The sequence below is a fragment of the Electrona antarctica genome (assembly GCF_951216825.1).
Source record: "Electrona antarctica genome assembly, chromosome: 8".
Lineage (NCBI taxonomy): Eukaryota > Metazoa > Chordata > Actinopteri > Myctophiformes > Myctophidae > Electrona > Electrona antarctica.
In genome coordinates, this window is record NC_136789.1 from 53,797,160 (window position 1) to 53,819,759 (window position 22,600).

Below are 22,600 nucleotides of genomic sequence, written 5' to 3' on the forward strand. Positions count from 1 at the left end.
ACTATATCGTCTGTCAGCTCCCTGTGAGAGAACAGTCATATGTAATGTCACTTTATCATCTGTTAGCTCCCTGTGAGAGAACAGTTATTATGTAATGTCACTTTATCATCTGTCAGCTCCCTGTGAGAGAACAATCATATGTAATGTCACTTTATCATCTGTCAGCTCCCTGTGAGAGAACAATCATATGTAATGTCACTTTATCATCTGTCAGCTGGATGTGAGAGAACAGTCAGGATGTAATGTCACTTTATCGTCTGTCAGCTCCCTGTGAGAGAACAGTCAGGATGTAATGTCACTTTATCGTCTGTCAGCTCCCTGTGAGAGAACAGTCAGGATGTAATGTCACTCTAAAGGTCTTTTCAGACGGGGAGCGACTGACACGCCTAGTAATTCATTCTCAATGAGAGGCGTGCGTTTATTTGGGACGTACGGAGAAGTTGAGGGGCGACTTACACACGCGTATTGTCACAGGCGCTCCCCATAATAATGAAATGGTAAATGGTAAATGGTAAATGGTGCATTTATATAGCGCCTTTATCCAAGGCGCTTTACATAGATTGTGCATTACATTCACCCATTCACACACACATTCATACACCGATGCCGGAGGAAACCATGCAAGGTACCAACCTGCACATCAGGAGCAATTAGGGGTTCAGTGTCTTGCTCAAGGACACTTCGACACTAACTCTGATTTCATTCCCTTGTAGTGAGTCGTGACTCAAGTGGACTCGGTGAGGGAAGAGCCTCGAGTGCCTTGGTCCGAGAACCGAGTCGAGACCGATTAAAATTATGGGCAAGACTGGAAATAAAAAAGTGGATTCGAGACCGAACTCGAGTACTACAGCACTACTTATGAACACACAAAATAAGCGCAATAGTGCATCAGCCGACATGGAATAAACCTCACATTGTCAATTCAGTACGTTACATTCTTCAGCGTTACCTGAAGAGTGAGCGAATACTGCGGCCACCACCATCGTCCGCACTGGCTGGCTGCCTTGAGGATATACAGGGCTGGATTAAACACGACTTCCTGCAACTTAACAGCCCCAAAACGGAAGGCCTTTTCTCATCGGCGCCCCACGCGAGGTCTGGGCCATCCCCAATATACCTGGCCAGAACCTCACCCTCTCACCTGTAGTCACCAACATGGGTGTTATACCTGGCCAGAACCTCACCCTCTCACCTGTAGTCACCAACATGGGTGTTATACCTGGCCAGAACCTCACCCTCTCACCTGTAGTCACCAACATGGGTGTTATACCTGGCCAGAACCTCACCCTCTCACCTGTAGTCACCAACATGGGTGTTATACCTGGCCAGAACCTCACCCTCTCACCTGTAGTCACCAACATGGGTGTTATACCTGGCCAGAACCTCACCCTCTCACCTGTAGTCACCAACATGGGTGTTATACCTGGCCAGAACCTCACCCTCTCACCTGTAGTCACCAACATGGGTGTTAATTGAAATGGACCCTCGATCACCATGCAGACCTTTGATTCCCACATTAAACACCTGTGCAAAACCTCTTTCTTTCCACCTCAGAAAACCTCAGAAACATAGCCCGGCTCCGTCCGTCCCCCGCACTCGGATGCAGAAAACGCCTTTGTCTCCTCAAGGCTGGACTAATACTATACTGTAGCCTGGCCCAGCCTGTGTGGTTTCACTTCAGGTCTAGAGGGGCGGGTGCCGATCGGAAACAGGCGGTGGATCCTATCGGTTCACCCCTCCTTCCCTCCCCCGGTAGATAACAGAAGTGGGGTTCCTATACGCCAAATGTTCCAATGGGTTTCCCCAGGCTTTTCTTTTTGAGCCGAATGCGAACGAAAATAAAAGTCTGGGTACCGAGGCGGAGGCTAGGACTAATGCAACACAGTAATAGTCCAGTTCTCATTGGGATCCCTATAAGAGCATCCAGAACAGTTCTCCTCGGATCCTGATGACAGTGCGGAAGTATATTACACTATTTTAAAAGGGGACTTTTAGGAAAAAAACATGTATTTTTAACGAGGCTTTAGCCTCATGTGTGTCTTTTAAAACTTTTACACTTCTCATGTCACTTACATCTTAAATTTGTATGTCCTTTTTTGTGCCATGTAGCACTTTGAAATTTGTTTCAAACGTAAAGTGTGTTGTGAATAAAATGTATTAGTATAATTATTATTATTAGTTTTATTGTTGTTGTTGTTGTTGTTGTCGTTGTTGTTGTTATTATTGTTATTATTATTAAAAAGGCCCAATAAGTACCTGCAGCCAGAGTCGACGTCGGTGAAGACGCGCAGCATGAACTCTCCCAGGGTCTGCGGCCTGAAGGTGGAGGGGATGATGACATAGCGCCCCCTAGGGAGCGAGCAGCGCTTGAACACGGTGCGAGCGTTGATGTACAGAGACGTCTCCACCGTCTGCTGGGTCAGGATGTCGTGCATGCGGTACTTCCTGTTCAGCTCCACCTTAATGAATGAAAGGACCACACAGGAACCAGGAAATTAATCAAAATGATCATCACAACCATAGAGTATTAAAAGGATAGAGACTGAACCGGAGCGATACTTCTGCATTTGCCAACCAAATTTTGGATGGCAAAATGCAAGTGTGAAGTGCAAACGAGCTCTCAATGTTAAACCCCAGCGGCGCGGGGTTTCCTCGTGCGAAATGCAGGGGCTCGCCTGCAGTTCCAGCTTTCACCACTACAGTACGTCACCCGGGAGGGAGGGAGAGAGAGAGAGAGACAAGTGTAGCCTAATTGGAAGTGATACACTGAGGAGTTCGTACACTATCAAATTTAGCCTGATAAAAGAGAGTTCTTTCCAGGTTGGCTGAATTGGCAACCCACTTGAAACGTTGATAAGTCTTCAACGTTTTTCAGACCAAAGCTAAGACCCCCGAAAATCGCCCATGGGTCTCCAAGGCCAAGGAACCCCTAAAGTCCTTTTTTGCGCCATGTAGCACTTTGAAAAGTGTTTCAAGTGTGCTATGAATAAAATGCATTATAGCCTATTTCTATTTGTATAGTTATTACTATTAGTTGCTGAGAGAGAAATGAATGAAGCACGGACCACTACTACATAACATTGTTTTACAGATTAAACGTTTTCATAGATGGCTTCATGCTTTCTTGTTTCCACATGATGTTCTATCATGTTGGATTCGTGTTAATGTGTATTTTCGCAGAGATGTAACCACTTAATACTTGACCTTTGGCTCTGTAGGCTTACAGGCTGTTATGGTCTGTCTTTTGTTCCCCCAAGAAATAATTGTAGGCCCATTTATACACTCTTAGGCCCTCATTTATCAACCGTGCGTACGCCAAAATATGGGTGTACGCAATTTTCGGCATTTACGATTTGCGCCAAAGATTGAAAATGATCTTGTGCCAAGACAAAACTCACGTCTGGTCGGGAGCTGTCGTACGCTTTGTCCTCACCTGTTTTTCTGTCGTAGAACAGCGGAGCAGCATTGTTTGACCAGCTGAGAGGCTGTCACAGGCATCGAAACATATGTATTCACTCCTAAAATGTTTATATAAAACTGTATAGGTATATATGGGCTAAATACATATAAGATGTGTCTTTGTGTCATATGAAATTAGTAGGAGATTTCCAACTTTACAAGTAATTATCGCGCAATTAAAAACAATGTTGCAAGTTAGATGCTTAAGCCATTTAAACAGTGTTTTGCATGAGCGCATACATGCGAGGATTTGGGCTGTCTGTGCTGAAATATTTCCATGACGGGACGTTGGAGAGTACTATAGGCTAGTGCAGTGCTGCAGCTGCGGAGAGTCCCAACGTGGTAGCCTACTGTAGCCTAATCTACAGCAGGCCGATGTCTTTCTGGAGTTACGGTATGTGCAATCTCCTCCTCGTTTAATAAACCCGACGCGTCGCTCGAATGCCAAATGTACCGTGCCAGCGCACGTGGGAACCGCATCGGAGATATAGGTAGGCTACCCAGCCAGCCCACCACCACCAGTGCCCAGCCACTGCAGCGACTGCGAGGCAATCTAAATAGTCTGTCGAACGTGCGGTGCATGGTCAGTTGGTCACGGTCACGGACGGACCACAGTGATAGAGAGAGACAGACAGACAGGACAGGAGGAGCACCTATGCAAAACAGCAGCCTGTGTGTGCCTATTTGTTATTTCATTCATGGTTCACAGGTTCAGGTTTTCGTTCACCAATATATCTTGTTGTATATTAAATTAAAAAGACTTTAATAATTTAATATACAACTAACAACACACAGTGACAGTTGCTTGCAAATTGCTATATGTGCGTGCGTGCGTGCGGGGGGGGTGATGCGGGCAGCAAGGGAAGCGAAGCGAGAGGAGAAACAGACAGCGTAGTCCTACAGCTTTATTTAATTCATGCAGGTTTATTTATTTAAGATACAACAAGTTGCTTGTGCGTGCGTCTGTGTGTGTGTGTGTGTGTGTGTATGGGAGGGGGCAAGCGAGTGAAACTTTTATTTTCCTGTAACCATGGTTTCCAGGTCGTATTGCAGTTGTTCATGTCGCAAAAACGAGGGCGAGGCTTGATTTTATAGGGCGTGCCAGATTGATTTCAGCCGTCACATTTATCACTGCTAGGAATGAAATTAGGAAGAAACAGCTGTCTGCGATCACTTTGTAAATGCCGACCCGACGTGGGTGTACTACGAATCCTACACTCGAATTTGGGGCAGATTTTACACTCGATTGATAAATGAGGGCCTTAGTTACATTAATTAATTTGTCAACAATAACATCTCCATCCTATGCAGGCAGACGTGATGTGATGTCTGCCTGACGCCGTCGACAGCAGTGAAATACTATACTGACTTACTGTTCTGTGTGGTGCATGCCAGACACAGATGAATTCTTCTGCCACCTTGTGGTGTAAATGGGTACAACATGTGTATTTCCACTGGGACAGAAGGCCCCAGTGGAAGGCTTGTGGAACACTGAGGATTGTACCGTTATTGAGAGAGAGAGAGAGAGAGTTACTGAATATAAATATCTTAGAATCGGGCTTGAAGGACAACTTGTGTGTTTTTCAACCAATGTTCATGTTTTAGGTTGTTATTACAGAAAGTAAAAGATGAGTGCAATTCTTTTTACATTTTCTGCTTTCTTTCGTAACTATATTTGACAGGGCGCGGGGGGACATTCAAACAAGTGTGGCTATAAATATGTCTTCTTTGACCACATTTTATACCGATTTCTTTATTATTATTTACTATAGTCCTATACTAGACCCCAGCAAATTACATCTGGCCACAAAAGATCACGGGATCTATTGAATGTGAAAGGGAAGCTGACAAACTGACATATTGAGCCTATAACACAGAGTATGGCAGGCCCCTAGTAGTCAGTTGTTCATTCAGACACATGGAAAACTGTGGCCAGATGTGGAATTTAATCATTTAAATACCATATAAACAATCTTTGCCAGCAGACATTGAACCAGCTTCCCTAAACGGAAAGAAAACTTTCCTCTAGGAAAAAAGTTTTTTGAAGTATTATTATCGGATTATGGGATTCAGAGAAACGCTGCTTCTTCCACTCTTAATCCCCTCAGTGGTTTTCAAACCTTTTCATATCGAGGTCCATTATTTATTCTGCATTTGAGCCACGGACCACCATTTGTGACCAGATTTGACTGAGAGCCTGCCATCGTGCAACCTCCAGGAGAAAAACTACATTTATTTAGATTTTATCCAAAATGAGTTAATAGCACAGGCAGACTCTTCACATACTAGAGCGTGTCTGAAATAAGTGTCAGAGCTTCAAGGACCCCCTCAAGGACCACTGGGAATTGTACTACACTAATATGATGTAAGGTGCTATAAAGTAACAATATAATCCAGGAGTGTTGTGGGTGGAACATGTTGTTTACAGGGGTTTGCGAACCACTTCCATACACAGTATACTGTACAATGATGAATACCATGTGATAAGGTGGCTCTGTCTTCTCTGGCAGTAATAAACATTGATATCAGTCTATTTTAAGAACATTGTTGGAACTCTTCCAGCTAAACATCACAATAATGCTGATGATGTGAACTTTGGCCTTTTGGCCTTTTATGTTTTTTATGGTCCCCCAAGAACGGTCTGGATTTGGAAAGAACAGCCTATTTAATTTAGTGCCCCCCAAAGCCTTGGAATGATCTTCAACCCACACTAAAAAAATTATAATCTATTTTCTACTAACCTATGGGACGACATAAAACCACCACGAACGCAAAATCCCCTGTCTCAATATGTAACCGATTTAAACGAGTTTTGAGCTGTGCATATTGTATCTAATGTAATCCTGGCATCACTGAAAATCTGTTAAAAAATGAATGTGGAATAAGAGGAAAACAAACACAATAATGTATTATATGTACAGTATGCTATGTACCGGTATGTACAGTATGTTCATTCATTCATTCAAGTTTGATTTATTCTCGAAATTACACAGAGTAATTAAAATCATTTTCAGTGTATTATATGTTCCTATGTATGTAGCTTCACACTTGTGTGTGTCACTCTCTTTTAAAGTCAACCACCAACATGGGTATTGAATCAACATATTCCACGCTAGACTCACCTGATACTGTACCTCTGGTGTCTACAATATAGTTGGACAGTAAATAAGGGAGCGTTTTGCTCAGTAGAGAGAGAGATAACACGATGAGTAATTGTTGCGACACGGTTTCATTGTGTGACTCACTGAGGAGTGAGGTTATTTTAATAGTGAGGAACAATAGAAAGTCTACTGGTGCGTTCTAAAAGGGGCGTTTGTGGAAAACCGCAAAGCAGGGTTTTAGAGAGGACAACAACCTTTGGTATAGCGAGCCCTTGATCTGCTCTGTACTGTAGACGACGACGCCATAGTCAAACATGGGAAGCATGGTCATGTTGTACAAGCGTGGTTAATACATTTTGAGCGGGAACCCCTTTTGGTGTTACATACATTATGTTATAATTTAGCTATTGAAAAATAGCAGATCTACAAGCTCATAGCGCGGCACCGAGTGCCGCGCTATGAACTTGTAGGTCTGCTATTTTTGAAAAATCGTGAAAATATTTATTTCAGAAAACTGGAAGATTTAGAAGATTTTTTTTAAATTTTGAGGTCAGGCCAAAATTAATTAATCTAGCAGAGAAGCTGAACGTGGGGCCCATGCTACTAGAAAACGTTTTCTTTTTTTTGTATTCACTAATTCAAACTCACTGGTCATGTTCAATATTGTCGGCGCTGTCGGATGCAAACATGCATGCACTATGTCCAAAATTGTTACGTTTCAGGATTTAAATAAATAAATAAAATGTGACACTGTAAAGTATGACAAAGTAGTGCATTATATATGTATGGGAAAAACAAACAGAAAAAGTGAATATACCCCTATTGGCCTGAATATAAGACTATACGTTTTTTTCCCAATGGAAATATCATTAAAAAATGGGGTCGTATTATAATCGGGGACTAGACTATTTGACATTCAACATTATATTTTTCCACAAATGAGTCTTGCAAAATGGGGGTCGTTTTATAATAAGAGTTGTCTTATATTCGGGAAAATACGGGTATATGGAGATAAGTGGTTGTGTCCCTCTTCGTACCCATTGGTTGCCGTTTTGTGGTTGGACAAAAATCGTCTCTCTCCATCCACTACCATTGAAATAAGGTGTTTTTCAGTTGCTTCGTATTGATATTCTGTGCACTCAATTGTTATTTTAAACTTGGTGTCAGTCAAAAGGAACATCACAGGTCAAGCATGGTGACTGGGCATATTTGTTTGTTTTTAGTTTTTTCCAAAAATGATGTTTTAGTCAATTCAACATAATCAAGGCGGAACAAGGCAGAATGAGCCTGCTGGTTAGTCAGTCAGGGACCAAATCAGAAGGCTTACAAATGGTGAATTTCTGCCCTTCAACAACAATATGCGTTTTCCCCACACGCATGCCCTCTCATGCCACCTGCCTTTATGGACACATGGCTCGGGGTCCCTGTGGTCAACACGTCTTTACTTGACTTGGCCATGCCTCTGTCAGCCAGCCCAGCGCGTACAACACAGCACCGATAAGAGTGTCTGGGACGTGTGTTGTGAATGTAGCCAGGGCTCCTGGCTCCAGTCCAGACCTCTTGAAAATGCTGCGAGGTCTGCTCTGGCTCTGTCGCATACTGTGATTTAAAAGGGCTATAATCCCAGCATCGCTATGACATGAAATATGAAATGTGAAATTACAGGCATTTGGTCGGGGCTTCGTATTTCAACTCAAAGCGACGTTTGGCCGAGGTTCGGTATGTCTTTAATCATTGATGATTAAACGTGGTGTTGAAAACGGTGCTTTGTTTTGTTCCCGCGATTATGATCCTATTATGTAACGTCTGCGTGATGATCGTTATATAAACGACCAACGGCTGGTCAAACGCTGTTTGTTCAAGAAACGAGCAGAGAAGTGAATCGTATAGTGGGCCAAATTCTTTCCAAAACGACGAGGAAACGCCGGCAAACATGCAAGCGTATAAAGCAAGACAAACGGCTTCAACAACAACACCCCCAAAAATAACCGAATAACTAAAATAAAGTTTGGACTGACGCCCCATCGCTCAGATAGAATCTGTTAACAGCCGTTCCTGTGGTCAGGCCCTCATCATCAATCCCACCACCGCCCGCGCCTCCTTTCATTTCAGGTTTCATAACAACATCTCACTGTGTTGTTTACGCTGCCCTGCTGTTGTAACCGAAGAGGTTAATGACCTTAAAAGACCCACCGATGCTTTTCGGTAACATTTTTATATGAATTAATTACTTAATTAAAAACACCTAAACATCATCATTGATGTTCATTGTTTAGTCTTGCAATGCCATTGGTCATGATATATGCATATAAATACCCCCCACAGAGGCACACATTTACACAAGTTAAAAATCTCTGGACATATAGTGCAATTTTGAACATTTTTTAACCGATGACCTTTGACCTTTAACCCTGATAAAAGTAAGTAAAATAACTGTAATATATATTTTTTATGTGATCATTAGAATGTCTAGAACATGTTTTATTTATTATTATCATTATCATTATTATTATTATTGGTGTTTTGTCTGTTAGCAGGATATGTATCTCCAGGTTTCAAATGTGCATGAAAGTTGTGGAATGTTTGGTGGTCATGATGGGATGAGGAATATCAGACCTAATCAGAATAGCAGACCTACAAGCTCATAGCGCGGCACTCGGTGCCGCGCTATGAGCTTGTAGATCTGTTATTCTGATTCAATGTTCACACTGTAGTGGACATGGTTTCTCAATTAACGTGGGCGTGTTATCTCAACATGACGCATAATAACTCATGATTCACGTAAGACAGTGGCCGTTTCTCTGTTCTTGTCTGTACATGTCTTGTGAACTTGTCATAATTCGCCACACATTTACTGTCCCTGCCCTTTAGTATAAACTTTTATGATTCAAATGTCATCTATATAAGGCTTAGCAGATGAGATTAAACTTGGAGCCCAAGGAGTGTTTTTGTGCAAAACGAATGCTTGGAATGGATTCAGAATCATGAAAACCCCCTAGTTTGACACGTCACATGATACTTAAAGAATGTTGACATTTAGATTTATTTTGCCTTATACAGGATGTTAATGTCACTTATTAACTTATTATGCTAATTGCTCAAATTGCTCAATGTGCAACTTTTAGCAACTTTTAGCAACTTTTAGGCCTATAGATTTTGCTAAAATCTATAGGCCTAGATTTTAGCAATCTATGCCTATAGATAATATTTATATCATAAAGTTTTATACTAACCACCATTTCTGGGTTCATGTCATTTCCAGCTATTCCATCATTCCAAGCTATACTGAACAAATGTCTGCCTTGAAAACTCCCCCATGAAATGTTTATTTGTTTAACTTATCTGGTTGATCATGTACAGTAGCAGAGTGGCTCAGAGCCTATATGTTCCTTACCTTCAGAACACAGAAGCCAACGGTGAGGTTCTCTCCCTGTCCGATCTGTCTGTGGATCTTCATGTCTCTCTGCTGTAAGGAGATCAGCACCTCGTCCACATCCTTAGTCACGTCAAACAGGTACTGGAACACACAGAGGGGCCAACACAATGTCTATAAGTGGATTGTATTGGTACACCATTACAACAGGTCTTTTTTTCATCCCAAGGACCCCCTAGTGTAGAGAGAGATGAAGCAGATAATGTATAAAATTGTGTTGCAGATTAAACGTTTTCATAGATTGCATAGATAAACAATTTCATAGACGTGTTTGACAGCACTGTCATCGGTGTTGTGTCAATAAACATGTGTGTCTTATGACACACATTGAACTACTTAAAAGCCCTCAATACTTAGTGAACTTTATCTTTGCCTCTGTACCATTGTCTGCTTTTTTCCCTCAACACCAAACCTCATTGCCTGATCTACAACGCCTCGCGTTGCCATACACCATCTGTGGATCTCCTCTATCTATGGCATGGCCTGATACTCGGCCACTTTTGCCATTTTCCCTCCGTTTTTTGGACCCAAATATGTTCTGTTGTTCAGTATAGGCTACGTTCTGTCTGTCTGTCTGTCTGTCTGTCTGTCTGTCCCAGTATAGTTTAGTATAGTTACCTGTTGGCCCAGCCTATCCTTGTGTTGATTGTGTATTGCTTTCACCTGCGTGTAGTTCGTTAGCTCTCTGTCTACTTATTCCCCTCTCTATCAGCGTGTTTGTCCGTCGCTAAACCCTTTATGTCAGAGTTAGTTTCGGCCTCTCGTCTTTTGACAGACCACGTAGGTCGGACCCTAACCTCAGTCTTAACCGGCCACGTAGGTCCCTAACCCTAACCTCAGTCTTAACCGGCCACGTAGGTCGGACCCTAACCTCAGTCTTAACCGGCCACGTAGGTCGGACCCTAACCTCAGTCTTAACCGGCCACGTAGGTCCCTAACCCTAACCTCAGTCTTAACCGGCCACGTAGGTCCCTAACCCTAACCTCAGTCTTAACCGGCCACGTAGGTCCCTAACCCTAACCTCAGTCTTAACCGGCCACGTAGGTCCCTAACCCTAACCTCAGTCTTAACCGGCCACATAGGTCACTAACCCTAACCTCAGTCTTAACCTGCCACGTAGGTCACTAACCCTAACCTCCGTCTTAACCGGCCACGTAGGTCACTAACCCTAACCTCAGTCTTAACCTGCCACGTAGGTCACTAACCCTAACCTCAGTCTTAACCTGCCACGTAGGTCACTAACCCTAACCTCCGTCTTAACCGGCCACGTATGGTCACTAACCCTAACCTCAGTCTTAACCGGCCACGTAGGTCACTAACCCGGTCACGTAGGTCACTAACCCTAACCTCAGTCTTAACCAGCCACGTAGGTCACTAACCCAAACATCAGTCTTAACCGGCCACGTAGGTTACTAACCCTAACCTCAGTCTTAACCGGCCACGTAGGTCCGACTATGGGCTGTCCCCGCTGCTAGCCTGCTACTCAGGTGCTGGTCATATCATGAATGGTTTTCCATCACAGAGATGGAAAAATAGACCTTTCTCACAGCAACCATATCGACATGAAATGCATGTTTTTAGTACCAATGCTATAATGATGAAGATTACATTTTCGTGTAGCAGAGTCTTAACATGTAACCTACAATAGCAACAACACTGACTCATGACCGAAAGGAATGGAACCTTCATTAGCAGTATGACCGAAAGGAATGGAACCTTCATTAGCAGTATGATTGGATGAAAGGAATGGAACCTTCATTAGCAGTATGATTAAAGGAATGGAACCTTCATTAGCAGTATGATTAAAGGAATGGAACCTTCATTAGCAGTATGATCAGTATGATTGGATGAAAGGAATGGAACCTTCATTAGCAGTATGATCAGTATGATTGGATGAAAGGAATGGAACCTTCATTAGCAGTATGATTGAACCTTCATTAGTATGATTGCTAACACTTGTGTTTAACCTGCTATTTTCATGTCAGCACGGCTGCCAGGAAACAAGTCTAATTGCCCGACAGACACACTGTGCTTTCAGTGACGTGCGTTTCCCATTCGACCGTTTCAAACACGTAGCGATGTAGCCTTAGCCTTTTCTGGTGCTACAGTACACTTGAGATGAGATACAATCGCTTCTAAAATCTGGAATTAAATACACTTCTGCTATAGAATCAGTGCATGGTTGCTGACTGAAATGAAATGAAATGACTACTATATTTACCCAGGGTATCTGGGCTAAGCTCAAGGACTTGTTTCCAGCCAGGCCCTGCTCATAGAACATTTCATCGACGTAGTGGTTCAATGCCTTGTTCAAGGGCACTTCAGCGGTGGTAATTTTAACGTGTCGGACCGCTGATTCGAACTGGCGACCTTCCGGTATCAAGACCGCTCCGCAATCCGTTCGCCCACCGCTGCCACACTGCCGACTCTGGTCGGGTCCTCTGGGCTCTGCATGGTCTTCCATGCCAGTGGTTCTCAAAGTGGGCCCAGCCCCAGGGGTCCTTGAGGGAGTTCCAGGGGGTCCCCATGCAGCTAAATGATAGTTTGGAACCAAATGGACCCTTATTATATGGGTCTGTAACTCTGAGCTCACGTGGGAGTTTGTAGAGCTGCTATTTTCGAAATATTTGTGTACATTTGAAAACTTGAAATGGCACATTCTGCATAGTGAGTAAGGTACGTTAGGTACATTTTGATGCCAATAACTTTGTACTTTTACTCAAGTACATTTTGAATTCTGGACTTTTACTTGTAGCGAAGTAGTTCTACATTGCAGTATTGATACTTTTGCAACCCATTTTGGGCGGGAACCCCTTTAGCATTATGTTATGCTTTAGCTATTGAAAAATAGCAGATCTACAAGCTCATAGCGCGCCACCGAGTGGCGCGCTATGAGCTTGTAGGTCTGCTATTTTTGAAAAATCAAAGAGCGACTGACATAGAAACATAGCTTTTTCAGAAAACTGTCAGGATGTAGAAGACATTTTTAGAATCTGATCTCAGGTCAAAATGGGTTAAATAAAACAATTGAGCACTTTTTCCACAACTGCTAGCCACGGATCAGCTAGAATTACAAGGAGAACTATAGGTGACCATCTCAGGTCACTGATGATGGTCCAGGGCTTTTAGTGTACGTGATCGGTTAGCCATTTTCTAAATAAGGCAATCCCATAATCACCTGCAGTGCCAGAAAGAGAAATTAATCCACCATTCCTTTTACGTTGCTTACAAACATATGGAATGAGTCAATATATTGTAATAATAAAACTTAACTAAGATTTAGTCAGTCATTTAATGTGAATAATAATTGTGTTATCCATATGTCATGTGTCTTAAATATGTGTCATATGTCTTAAATATGTGCCGTTTACATTTCTGACTAATTAATTAATCAATCAATCACAAATCAATTGGGGATGTCCCGATCCCATTTTATTTTGAGTGTCTACACCGATACATATTTTTCCTGATCCGATATTTATATTTTTATGGAACACTATATGCCATATCACAATAGCTACAATATCCAAAATCACAGACAATATCCAGTCTAATGTCATGATATGGATATACTATAGGGATGTCCCAATCAAGTTTTTGAGTGGTGCAACCACTCCAAGGAACAGCAATGTCCGTGTTCACCTATATATGTGACTATGTGACTATGAGTACCAGTAGGGGCAAAAGTGGCACTGTTGTGCCAGAAACAGAGAGAGAGATAGTGCTGCACTGTTGCCTGCTAATGAGAGAGAGAGAGAGAGAGAGAGAGAGAGATAGAGAGAGAGGGAGGGGGTGGGGAGAGGGGAGATGCACCACTCAGTTCACACAGGTGTGATTTTTTTTACTCCCGATCCCATTCCGATCATTTCAAAATGGACGTGATCGGCCCCGATTTCCCATCACGTGATCGGATCGGGACAACCCTTCAATCAATCAATCAATCAATCAATCAATCAATCAATCAATCAACCAATCAACCAATCAACCAGTCAGTATACCTGTGGGTTCTGCAGGAAGGTCTGCTTGTGGTTGGCACAGCCCCCGCAGCGGTTGAGCAGCGGCTCGGCGTGTTTGGTCCAGCTGCCAAAGTGCACCACCTCGTTCCAGGTCTTGTGGATGCTGATGAGCGCCGTGTTGATGAGGCGGCAGATGTCCGTGTCCGTGAAGTTCTTACACCAGTCTGAAAACGACATCCTGGGAGAGGGTAGAAAATATAGGCATGTCACGATATAATCCCTTAAAGTCGGTTCAAACTGGCGACAATTTAAATCGTGTTTAAATTGCAATTGCAATCGTGATGCAAACAGCAAAGGGTGTGTAAAAAAAGAGAGAAGAGAACACAGGATATTTGTAACTTAAGAGAATTAATTAAAAAAAAACAGTTTTCAGTAATTTGTTACTGTATTGAAAAGAGGATAAGAGAAGATAATGAATGAAAATACTGCTAGTAGTCTAAGAGAAATAATAAACATATTTGTCTGGAAAAATAGTTTTTTTTTTTGTCTTTAAAAAAGGTTTACGTGTTCACATATCTTTACAAAATGGAGATCTGCAATCATGTGTCTTATGTATTTCTCTTCCCATTATTTTTGTAAGATGACGTGTGTGCACATTTTAACCATTAAGCATTTGGCAAAAAATACCGGATATACAAGCTCACAACACAATTCAATTTAATTCAATTAAATTTGATTAAAGTACGTAAGATTAGGCTCATGGGTAGAGTGACCGGATGGGAACCGCATGGTTCCCAGTTCGAACCCTGTGGGCTCTCCCAGAGTTAGTGTCGAAGTGTCCTTGAGCAAGACACTGAACCCCTAATTGCTCCCGATGTGCAGGTTGGTGCCTTGCATGGTTTCCGCTGCCATCGGTGTATGAATGTGTGTGTGAATGGGTGAATGTAATGCATCTCTGTAAAGCGCCTTGGGATAAAGGCGCTATATAAATGCACCATTTACTAATTGCCATTTAACCTAACCTTATTCCTAACCTTAACCTCAGTAAATAGTTGCCAAAAGCTAACCCTATTCCTAAGCTTAATTCCAGTAAAACGATGCCTAACCCTAAACTTATTTCTAACCTTATTCTCAGTATAAAGAACACAAGAACCGCCACACCGAGCGGTCGGCGTGAGGTCGGCGGAAATAAACGAGGGCAAGACGGATTATGGGCGATGGTACCAATTACCAAAAAACCTGATCAGGAGTCAGGACATCCCCTAGTATCAATATTATATCCATAATATATATCATATAGATATTAGATTGGATATTGTCTGTGATTTTGTACTACCAGAGCGGTGCCCGTTGGGCACTGGCCTACTTGGAACGATGCAAGTTGGAAATGGATGCCCCACCCAGTTATTATGTCTGTGTCCCTTTTATGCCCATATATGGAGTTCTTTGTCAGGCATGCCCAAATATGGAGTCTATGCAGACGTCAGAACATCATTGTGATGTCAGAACAGGCCAGCTCCATATATGGAGATAAGGGGTGATCAGGTCCAGAGCCCGGGCAGAGGCTTTTGTGCTGGTTCTGGACAACCGGATATCTGGCGGACTCGACACAGGGCACTGCACTCCCTGTGGGGGTGTGGAACGCGTGTGTCGAATTTGGAGTCGGTGGGGCGAACGGTTCTCGAGTTACGTGCATTACTGACGTACACACGTACGTACAGACACTTATAGATAGATTGTGATATGGCATAAACATGTTCTGTAAAAATAGAAATATCGGATCGGGGAAAATCGGTATCAGCAGATACAACAAAATCAAATGATCGGATTCGGATCGGGAGCAAAAATACGTATAAAGTGTTACTACACCATGTACTATTACAGGGGCTCTCAACCCGTGGGTCGCGACCCCTCGGGGGGTCGCCAAATTATTTTAGGGGGTCCCCAAATTATTAAAAAAAAAAGAAAAAAAAAAGATTTATTTTTAAATTTTATTTTCACGATTTTTCAAAAATAGCAGACCTACAAGCTCATAGCGCGCCACTCGGTGGCGCGCTATGAGCTATGAGCTAGGGGTTCCCGCCCAAAATGGTTTAAGGTTATTGTAGCAGTTTCCGGGGGTCCCCGGCCAAAAACGTTGAGAACCCCTGTACTATTACACTGTAAATACTGTAAGCGTCTCACCAGAACTCTCCATCGTCGTCCACGGTGATGCCCAGCGCTACTCTCTCCGTCTCGCCCACCTTGGACCACTCCTCAGAGCTGCAATGGAAGGACAGACAGTAGAATGTAGTAGGAATGTAGAAGAAAAAGAAATTTCCATCTGCCCGTTCCAGATGTCCTTTGTTCCAAACATTCCACAGTATCTATCTATTCTATACGGCAGGGGTTCTCAACGTTTTTGGCCGGGGACCCCGGAAATGCTTTGGCAATGTCTCGGGACCCCCGCCCCGCCCCCTCCCTCCCCCAATATAAATTGACTGCTACAATAACCTTAAACCATTTTGGGTGGGAACCCCTTTTGGTGTTTTAAGCATTATGTTATAATTTAGCTATTGAAAAATAGCAGATCTACAAGCTCATAGCGCGCCACCGAGTGGCGCGCTACGAGCTTGTAGGTCTGCTATTTTTGAAAAATCGTGAAAATAAAATGTAATTTTTTTTTTTTTTTTTTTTTTTTGAAAATAATTTGGGGACCCCCTAAAATAATTTGGCGACCCCCCGAGGGGTCGCGACCCATGGGTTGAGAACCCCTGCTATACGGTGTGCATTGCCATGGAATTCGCGAATGAAGACATGCAGCACATGCACATTCTGGCGCTGAGTGAGTGGTGGTGACCCCGGGCCGTGACCTTCCCTGCACTTGCATACAAGGTATCTCATAAAAGGCAGATGTATGAGCTTCATGAGGAGGCAGATTTGGTGACCCTGTGGTCTTTCATCAAATGTGCCTCATTCAGCGAATATACGAAATGCCCACACAATTCTGCCTCTGATAATCATGTTATACTATCTATCTATCTATCTATCTATCTATCTATCTATCTATCTATCTATCTATCTATCTAGTACTACTTGTTTAATTATTATGTAAAAACTTTATTTTGTATCAACTAGTCAACTAGTACCAGCAAGGTCGACTAGTGGATTTACTAGTCGACTAGTTGAATAGTCGACTAGTTGCTTAAAGCCCTGTACTGTACTGTACTGCACTGCACTGCACTGCACTGCACTGTACTGTACTGTACTGTACTGTACTGTACTGTACTGTACTGTACTGTACTGTACTGTACTGTACTGTACTGTACACAGAGTTTGGGTCTGGACCAAAACTGTGGGAAGGTGAAGGCGAGGTCGCTCGAGAAAACAAGTTGACACTTGGACCAGGCCAGGGCCGCCAGGCGGAGATCCGGTGTCCTTCTAATTACCAGGTGACCTCTCTACCCGCTAACCACTTGAGCACTAGCTCCCCGTGGGGGAACCTAGCTACTCCGTGGGGGAACCTAGCTACTCCGTGGGGGAACCTAGCTACTCTGTGGGGGAACCTAGCTCCCCGTGGGGGAACCTAGCTACTCCGTGGGGGAACCTAGCTACTCCGTGGGGGAACCTAGCTACTCTGTGGGGGAACCTAGCTACTCTGTGGGGGAACCTAGCTCCCCGTGGGGGAACCTAGCTACTCTGTGGGGGAACCTAGCTCCCCGTGGGGGAACCTAGCTCCCCGTGGGGGAACCTAGCTCCCCGTGGGGGAACCTAGCTCCCTGTGGGGGAACCTAGCTCCCCGTGGGGGAACCTAGCTACTCTGTGGGGGAACCTAGCTCCCCGTGGGGGAACCTAGCTACTCTGTGGGGGAACCTAGCTCCCCGTGGGGGAACCTAGCTCCCCGTGGGGGAACCTAGCTACTCTGTGGGGGAACCTAGCTACTCTGTGGGGGAACCTAGCTCCCCGTGGGGGAACCTAGCTCCCCGTGGGGGAACCTAGCTACTCTGTGGGGGAACATTCGCCAGAAATAGCCGATCTAAAGTACAAGCTCGTAGATTATATAAACTTTATTTATATACTGTGGAACTTTTCAAAAACAGGTTTACAAAGTGCTTCACATTATACAGTACATAAACAGGCAATTCAATGATAGAAATTAACAATAAAAGCAAAAGAGAAACTTATACAAAAGTAATAAGAAAAATGTATAAAAAGAGAGAAAGCAGAAACTAGACCCACTCCATTCATTCTAGTTAAAAGCCTTTCTATATTAATAATATGTTGTTAAAAGTCTTTTAAAAGTGGACACTGAAGTAGTTAGTTATAGTTAGTTGGTTCTCACAGAAATGGAAGCCCTGGCTGTCACCTTCCGTTCCGTCACAAGCTTTCTGTTGGAGGGGGGGGGGGGGGGGGGGGGGTTGTCAAGTCAAACTTTGTCTGCTGATCTAAGATTATGATTGTAAGATTGTAGAAGATTTGGTGTAGAAGGCAACGAGGGCAGATCAAGTCCAGATCCAACTTGATGAACTGTGTTTGTGTACAATAGGGTTTAAGTGCCTATACGATACCACAGGTCTATATAGGTTGAAGGAAGGGTTCTTGAGGTGAGGTTACAGTGAAACCGGTACGGCCATGCAGTCATCCAGCTTTCTCCTCTCACCTGTCGCTCCAGGCTCCTCTCCTCTCCCCTATAGAGCGTTGCAGTCCCGCCCCCTTTCATGACGACGCCAGGGCCCAGGAAATAATTCCCAATGCATTTTCCCCATAGACATTTCAAAAAGTGTTTATTTAAAGACCTTTTAAGCGCCGTACGAAGCCAACTCGAGTCGTGACAAATCATGACAACAACAAACACAATATTTTGGACCAAACAAATAATTACAAAGAAGAAAAACAACACAAAAAAGTGTTGTAACCTGCCATTTTTTTTCTTCTTTCTAATTATTTGTTCGGCCCAAAACATTGTGTTTGGCTTTGTCCGCGGCGTAAACGTCTTTAAATAAATACTTTTTGAAAAGTCTATGAGGAAAATTAACGGGAAATTATTTTCCGGGTCTCTCGAGGGGGCGGGACTGCGACGCTCTATTGTCCTCCTCTCACCTGTCGCTCCAGGCTGCTCTCCTCTCTCCTCCTCTCCTCTCTCCTCCTCTCCTCTCTCCTCCTCTACTCTCCTCTCCCCTATATTCTCCTCCTCTCACCTGTCGCTCCAGGCTCCTCTCCTCTCTCCTCCTCTCCTCTATTCTCTCCTCCTCTACTCTCCTCTCCCCTATTCTCCTCTCTCTCACCTGTCGCTCCAGGCTCCTCTCCTCTCTCCTCTCTCCTCCTCTCCTCCTCTCCTCTCTCCTCCTCTCCTCTCTCCTCCTCTCTTCTCTCCTCCTCTACTCTCCTCTCCCCTATATTCTCCTCCTCTCACCTGTCACCCCAGGCTCCTCTCCCCTATTCTCCTCTCTCTCACCTGTCGCTCCAGGCTCCTCTCCTCTCTCCTCCTCTCCTCTATTCTCTCCTCCTCTACTCTCCTCTCCCCTATTCTCCTCTCTCTCACCTGTCGCTCCAGGCTCCTCTCCTCTCTCCTCTCTCCTCCTCTCCTCTCTCCTCCTCTCCTCTCTCCTCCTCTCTTCTCTCCTCCTCTACTCTCCTCTCCCCTATATTCTCCTCCTCTCACCTGTCACCCCAGGCTCCTCTCCTCTCTCCTCCTCTCCTCTCTCCTCCTCTACTCTCCTCTCCCCTATTCTCCTCTCTCTCACCTGTCGCTCCAGGCTCCTCTCCTCTCTCCTCTCTCCTCTCTCCTCTCTCCTCCTCTCCTCTCTCCTCCTCTCCTCTCCTCCTCTCCTCTCCTCCTCTCCTCTCCTCTCCTCTCTCCTCTCTACTCTCCTCTCCCCTATATTCTCCTCCTCTCACCTGTCGCTCCAGGCTCCGTTCCACTCCGTCTTGCCCCAGGGGTTCCTCATGCGGATCAAGGGGATGGTCTCGTTCTTGAAGTAGGCCATCAGGCCGTGGCCCAGGCGCACCTTCTTCACGGCCGTCACGGCGTAGGCGTGTCCTTTCACCAGGCCGTTGGCCAGCTTCATCTCTATCTCTGTGGGGGACGCCTGTATAGTGGTGGAGTTGGAGGGACAAGAGCATGGATCTGGTCTGGTTAAAAACCCATTTAGACCTGACGTCGACATTTAAAAAATGTCTTCAAAATCCTGACAGTTTTCTGAAAAACCTTATGTTTCTGTGTATCAGTGGTGCTCAATATTTCATGTCAAGGACCCCAAACATTATATGTAATATGCTTCCCCCCCCCCATCTGAAAATATGTTGTTCCAGGGACCTCCCCAGAAGAGAAGCAAAGATTTGAGTTAAAATCTTCACTCTGTAATAATATATATTCAAAGATTTGAGGCACATTTTCACGATTTTTCAAAAATAGCAGACCTACAAGTTCATAGCACGGCACTCGGTGCCGCGCTATGAGCTTGTAGATCTGCTATTTTGCAATAGCTAAAGTATAACATAATGCTTTAAAACACCAAAAGGGGTCCCCGCCCAAAATGGGTTAAGACCTGGAATGCTGCTATTTTTTTTTTATCGTGAAAAATGTGGTGGAAATCTTTCAATTATTATATTCTTTCACACGTGACCTTTTAACTCATATTTTTGCTTCTGGGGGTCCCTGGAACAACATATTCTGAGATGGGGGTCCGGCTGGCCAAATACAAATTACGTTTTGGGAGTTCTTGACTTGAAAAAGTTTGAGAAGTTCATAGAAACATGGGTTTTTCAGAAAACTGTCACGATTAATAGAAGACATTTTGTAGAATCTGGTCTCATGTTTAATCATGTATCCGTTCAGGTTAAGGTTGGGTGAAGGCTTAAGGCTTATATAGACATGTATCTCGTAGCTTTAAATTATTCAGGGCTTTGACATGGCTACACACGCGGACGCCACGCAGTCGGAATGACGGTGCGTCGGAATTCCACTCTGTCCCCAGTTGACACTACTAAGGTCTCAAAAGACTGCCCCGTTGGGCAATGTCATGCAGGCCACTTGCCCGAAAAGTAAATGAAACCGAAAGCTGTCGAGAGGCGACAGTCACTTGATTGAAAATCCGAATGAGCACAACTGCTAGTCGTAAAAAAGGCTGCATAATTAGTTCTTCATGAATAACCTGATGATATTTAATGAAGACGGTTATCTCTCCATTCAAACGCACTTGCCCTTCGGACAACCCGGAAAGCAAACTCCACTTGCACCAATGTTTTATTTACTTAAGTGTCGGTCAACCATTAGTGTCAACCTCTTGGTGTTATAAGGTCAGGTAAAGGGTGTATATATCTGTCAGGATTACAGTTACAGTAAGGATCTTGTTTAGACATAGAATTAATGCTAATAATAATATGCAAAGCACTCAAGGACACGTTACAAGACACCATTAAAACCAAGCAAGATATCAAGACCATGTATAAAATCATAAAATCTAATTAAGCAGTGCAAAGCTCAATATGTAAATTCTTGGCTGATAACGATGTTTAAAATAACACCGATACCGATATGGTTTTTTTGTCCTTTTGTGCCAGGGAAACAAATACATCTTCAAAAAAAATCTTGTGGCGCAAATCTTTGAATATATATTCTTTCAGAGCGAACGTTTTTAACTCAAATCTTTGCTTCTGGGGGGGGTCCCTGGAACTACACATTTTGAGATGGTGGTCAGAGGCCGAATACAGATAGTTCTGGGGGTCCTTGACATGAAAAGGGTTGAGCACCACTGACATAGAAACATAGGTTTTTTCAGAAAACTGTTTCAGAAGCCTTTTTTTAATCGACCTCAGTCCAAAATGGGTTTAAGTGGTATATAGGCTACTGAATTTGCAGCTCAACAAAATCGAATTCTTCCTAGTGTACGACGAAGGACGGTTTCTCGACAAATTAAAATCACCGCAATACTGTTTATTCGGAGCATTTTATATTGAATGCCACAGACGAAAAACAGTCTAAGTCCACACTATTGATCCATAATGTATAAATGATAGATAAGGGTTCAGGACAACGAGGCCTTTTCGTGGAGGCGTCAGAATGAAATTTGGACTTAGACTGTTTTTCGTCTGTGGTACTCATCATAATTGTCCCATCCCTAATCCTATAGCAGATACATGCCTAACACTTAGCCGCTAAACGTAATCCTAAACATAATGTGTCATTACCCTTACCGTAATGTGAAAACTGTTGTTCATAAAGCCAGTCCCATCCTTCATTCTACGGATGCCCTTGCCATTTCCACGGCTTAAATCTATCTTTTTTTATTTCTATAATTTTTATCCCACGATTTTGTAACCCATTTTTCACCCCTGTGTCAATTATCTAATGTGATCCTGGGCTCTACACACCCTCCGCCAACCTAGTCCCCATATATGGGGGACATGGGGAGAGCAACAGACTTGAACTCATGCTTCCTTCATGCCTGAGTGTCCAAGTTGCTCCTTTACACCTGACAGGGGGGAGTTTCCCTGGTTGGACGTAGCGCGTGGAAGGCTTAAATCTATCTATGATGCATATTTAATTAGGTCAGGCCAAGGGAACACAAGAGCTGTAAACAATATTTTGCGGCCACCGGACACTCTCGCACCTCGGCCAGTGTTAAATTGCACAGTGGAACTCCTTAATGGCGTTTTATTTTATTTTGTTT

At 43.7% G+C, this 22,600-nt stretch overlaps 1 protein-coding gene across 2 annotated transcripts in view; it reads right to left on the minus strand.

The window, feature by feature from the left end:
* The window catches only part of LOC306927430 (calpain-5-like), a 50,527-nt gene that overhangs the window by 5,392 nt on the left and 22,535 nt on the right, over positions 1 to 22,600 (minus strand). For both annotated transcript variants that reach the window (XM_079507169.1, XM_079507168.1), the window contains exons 6-10: positions 19,827 to 20,017; positions 16,134 to 16,211; positions 13,992 to 14,187; positions 9,955 to 10,077; positions 2,257 to 2,459 (exon numbers count right to left, since the gene is read on the minus strand). In XM_079507169.1, coding sequence (XP_079363295.1) covers positions 2,257 to 2,459; positions 9,955 to 10,077; positions 13,992 to 14,187; positions 16,134 to 16,211; positions 19,827 to 20,017 — 791 coding nt within the window. The remainder of the gene's footprint in view (positions 1 to 2,256; positions 2,460 to 9,954; positions 10,078 to 13,991; positions 14,188 to 16,133; positions 16,212 to 19,826; positions 20,018 to 22,600) is intronic.